General features: G+C 39.3%; 1 protein-coding gene across 1 annotated transcript; it reads left to right on the top strand.

Moving 5' to 3' along the window:
• Nucleotides 1-865: 865 nt before the first annotated feature.
• On the top strand, nucleotides 866-4,117 carry LOC147334764 (tripartite motif-containing protein 16-like). Its single transcript, XM_086287411.1, has one exon. The coding sequence runs from the start codon at nucleotides 1,621-1,623 to the stop codon at nucleotides 3,283-3,285; it is 1,665 nt and encodes a 554-aa protein (XP_086143537.1). The 5' UTR covers nucleotides 866-1,620; the 3' UTR covers nucleotides 3,286-4,117.
• Nucleotides 4,118-4,426: the final 309 nt, after the last annotated feature.

The following is a 4,426-nucleotide window of genomic DNA, read 5'->3' as shown; positions in this document are numbered from 1 at the left end:
GTCTGAGCTATATTCTCAGCAGCATATTAAACATATCAGGTCCCCATAAGGAGAATCATGTGCTAACGGCTGTCTAAATGACTCGGGTAAAGTTTGTAGCATGCATGCTTGTTGTTTTTGTCGGCTTGCACTTGTCTTTGCACTAGGATGATGTCAGCGTAAATGTGCAGTCATATTCGTTATGTTCCCACTAGTGCTGTCAGCGTAAATCTCGTTGAAATGACGTTAACGCCACAACACGGCAAATCTCCGTTAACGAGCTACCGCGGATCACCCCGTGCATGGGGCTGGACGGCCAACACGTTAACAAGCTAACTGCGCTAACACACTAGCTCCCACCCATGTAATTGAGCATTGCGTGGCACATCCAACATACTGTTTTACTTTAGCCCATGACGCGCTTACCTTCAGGGTCATACGTCACATGAAAACCAAAATAGTTCCAAACGCCAGATCTGAATGAGGGTGGGGGAGGTTCAATTTGCCATGTTGCAAGGAGAGCTTGACTTCTGTCTCGCTAGCTTGCCCTGCGCTCAGTGAATCTGCACTCGACTGCTCCGCCTAGGCTGCACTGTCGAGTGCAGATCCACTGAGCGCTCAACACAGACAGCATCGTCAGAAGGAAAGTTGATAAAATAAATTAAAAATTTTGTATTGTTCGATACATATGCGTACCAAACCGAAAGCACTGTATCGAACGGTTCAATATCGATACGAATATCGTTGCATCCCTAATATATATATATATATATATATATATATATATATATATATATATAAAACCATATGGAAAAGATATATATAAATCTTATAAAGCTTTTATCTATCTTGCATGAAACTTGTATGAAAAGCATACAAGAGTGAAAACACATATAATGAAAGTGGCCACTTTCATGAGTAAATCATATATGTTTTTACTATTTCTTTTCCATATGGGTACACACACACATACATACATATACATATCTGCCTGTGAGTATATTTGTCTGAATCTGACTTTGAATCTTCCCTTTTTTCTTATGTCCTCTTCCCTGTCTCTAAAACAGTAGTCGTCTCTCAAAAAACAAATACCGTTATAACTTTAAATGTACCTGAGAATCGAGGCTGTTAGACTCACAGCTTGGAGACTTGAAGTAACTTTTCAACACTGATGTATCACCAGTTTTTGTTCTGTTAGCTACGGGAAGAAACTTTGTTTTTGTGCATTTTGGGCATATCAAAGATAAAAATGATGTTCAAGAATATTTGGTCAACTGTATTTTATATTACAGGTGATCATTTTCAAAACTGGCGTCAATTAATATTTTTACCATCTTCAAACTGAGCTGTCATTTGTTTTTCAGGTTAAACTCACGGTCCACTTCCAATCATTCTTATTCCTGGAATAAGTGAAAGGCTGATAACTCCTCCCCTCTTCTTCCTAAAACACAGCAGCTCCACACTAAATGTATTTCCTTGTTCCCTCCCCTTTAGATCTACAGTTTGAAGATGGGTTTAACCAACATGTGGTGACGTGTAAGAGCTGACAGGCTCCATTCACTTGTTGTTGAGATCAGTGCTCAGACTAGTTTCAGTTATACGGAAGAGAAACTCACACAGTCACTGACACTGAGAGGAGAAATGGCACAGAAAGGAGTTCAGCTGGACCGAGAAACAATTTCTTGTTCGATCTGTTTGGATCTACTGAAGGATCCGGTGACTACAGCCTGTGGACACAGCTACTGCATGAACTGTATTAAACATTTCTGGGATGAAGAGGACAGGAAGGGAATCCACAGCTGCCCTCAGTGCAGGAAGACTTTCACACCGAGGCCTGTCCTGGAGAAAAACATCGTGTTAGCAGCTTTAGTGGAGCAGCTGAAGAAGAGTGGACTCCAAGCTGCTCCAGCTGATCACTGCTATGCTGGACCTGAAGATGTGGCCTGTGATGTCTGCACTGGGAGGAAGCTGAAAGCCATCAAGTCCTGTTTAGTCTGTCTGGTCTCTTACTGTGAGAAACACCTCCAACCTCACTATGATGTAGCTCCATTGACGAAACACAAGCTGGTGGCCCCCTCCAAGAAGCTCCAGGACAACATCTGCTCTCGTCATGATGAGGTGATGAAGATTTTCTGTCGTACTGATCAGCAGAGTATCTGTTATCTCTGCTTGATGGATGAACATAAAGGCCATTTAACAGCCCCAGCTGCAGCAGAAAGGACTGAGAAGCAGAAGGAGCTCGAGGTGAGACGACTAAACATCCAGCAGAGAATCCAGGAGCGAGAGAAAGATGTGAAGCTGCTTCAACAGGAGGTGGAGGCCATCAATGGCTCTGCTGATAAAGCAGTGGAGGACAGTGAGAAGATGTTCACTGAGCTGATCCGTCTCCTCCAGAAAAGAAGCTCTGATGTGAAGCAGCAGGTCAGATCCCAGCAGGAAACTGAAGTGAGTCGAGTCAAAGAGCTTCAGGAGAAGCTGGAGCAGGAGATCGCTGAGCTGAAGAGGAAAGACGGCGAGCTGGAGCAGCTCTCACACACAGAGGATCACAACCAGTTTCTACACAACTACCCCTCACTGTCAGCACTCAGTGAGTCTACACACTCATCCAGCATCAATATTCGTCCTCTGAGCTACTTTGAGGATGTGACAGCAACTGTGTCAGAGACCAGAGACCGAGTACAGGACATTATGAGAGACAAATGGGCAAGCATATCACTAAGAGTCACTGAAGCGGATGTTTTACTGTCATCAACACAACCAGAGCCAACAAACAGAGCTGGATTCTTAAGATATTCACGTGACATCACACTGGATCCAAACACAGCACAGAGAAATGTGGTATTATGGGATGGTAATAGAAAAGCAAAAGCAATTGAAGAAAATCAGTCTTATTCTGATCATCCAGACAGATTCATTAAATGGTTTCAGGTTCTGAGCAGAGAGAGTCTGACTGGACGTTGTTACTGGGAGGTAGATTGGAGAGGGGGAAACATTGATATAGCAGTCTCATACAAGGATGTCAACAGATCAAGGACATCATTTGGATATAATGGTAGATCTTGGGCAGTACGCTATGACACAGATGATGGTTATGAATTTTGGCACAATAAAGTTCAAACTCTTCTTTATGGTCCTGAATCCTCCAGAGTAGGAGTGTACCTGGATCACAGGGCAGGTATTTTGTCTTTCTATGATGTCTCTGAAACCATGACTCTCCTCCTGAGAGTACAGGCCACATTCACTCAGCCGCTCTATGCTGGACTTTTATTATCTAAAGGAACCACTGCAGAATTCATTAAACTGTAAAAGACAGAAGAGGCAATTAGTATAAATATGTCTTTCACTTCCTGTTTCATTTTTATGGTTTCATCTTCACATAGATCATCTGCCAGTCACACTTTATGACTCTATTTTTACATCTTATTAATTGTTTTCTAGTTAATGCTTGACTGTTTGATTTGACGCTACTCACTGTGTCTGTCTAGCTAAAGAATCTCTCACTGCTCATGATTTTTAGTCATTTCAAGAATATTTTCCTATCTTTACTGATTTTGTGTTTGAACAAACTGAAGGTCTAAATCAAAGATGAAGGTCTAAATCAAAGATTTGATTTAGATTTCAAAGATGTTCAGGAAACAGCTTGTTGGAAATTTTACCTTTAATAAAACTTCATAAATGTAGCTTATTCTTGTTCATGGACATAGTTTTATACAATTGGAAACAATTGGAATTATTATTTTTTTCCTCTAATCGTGCCTATTCATGATATAGAAGTCAACAGTAACACAACAGGACTACTGTGTCATTAAACTTCATGTTACTCTTGTAATTGGGAAATCTGTAAAACTGTATGTAATATTCCTGTGTTATTTTCTCTTGGCTCATTACTGTTGTTTGTATTGTTAATTTTGTTCTGTCAAGTTAACGTATACTAACAAAATAAAATGAATATTGATGGAGTCATGTTCTTTGAACAGAGACACAAATTTAATGCAAATGAAACACTAGTTTTAAAATAAGCTGAAAATATATATATCTACTAACTAACCAAAATTCTCAGACAAATGTTAGCTGGATCATAAAATTGATATCAGAGGTTCCACAAGACAAAAGAAACATAAACAAATTTTATGAATTAGCTTGCATAAATAAGAAAAGTGGTTTGTTTTATTTTTAATGTTTTTAAAAATTAAATATCTAAAAATCTTGTTTGAAAAAAGTGAAAACAATAACAAAGGTCTTTAAATATTACAAATTTAACTTGATCTACTCTTGATCAATTAAAACTTGTAGAACACTTAGACAAATACAAATAGGTCATTGCTGTGTAAATTAATATGTAAAATTAGCACTTAAAAACATGTATTTAAAGTGCCCACGTAAGATGAGAAATATAAAAGTAACTAGAAAAATTTGCATTTCCTGCGAAAATGCTGTGTGGATGCCT

The sequence above is a fragment of the Aulonocara sp. 'chitande type north' Nkhata Bay genome, linkage group LG3 (genome assembly GCF_057382095.1).
Source record: "Aulonocara sp. 'chitande type north' Nkhata Bay isolate Kocher_YH1m ecotype deep benthic linkage group LG3, A_spYH_male_GT1.1, whole genome shotgun sequence".
Classification (NCBI taxonomy): domain Eukaryota; kingdom Metazoa; phylum Chordata; class Actinopteri; order Cichliformes; family Cichlidae; genus Aulonocara; species Aulonocara sp. 'chitande type north' Nkhata Bay.
Note: the sequence above shows the minus strand (reverse complement) of the source record. Positions and strands in the feature narration are given on the sequence as shown.

Coding starts and splice junctions, on each gene's coding strand:
- LOC147334764 (XM_086287411.1), top strand. CDS start 1,621: ATGGCACAGAAAGGAGTTCAGCTGGACCGAGAAACAATTTCTTGTTCG.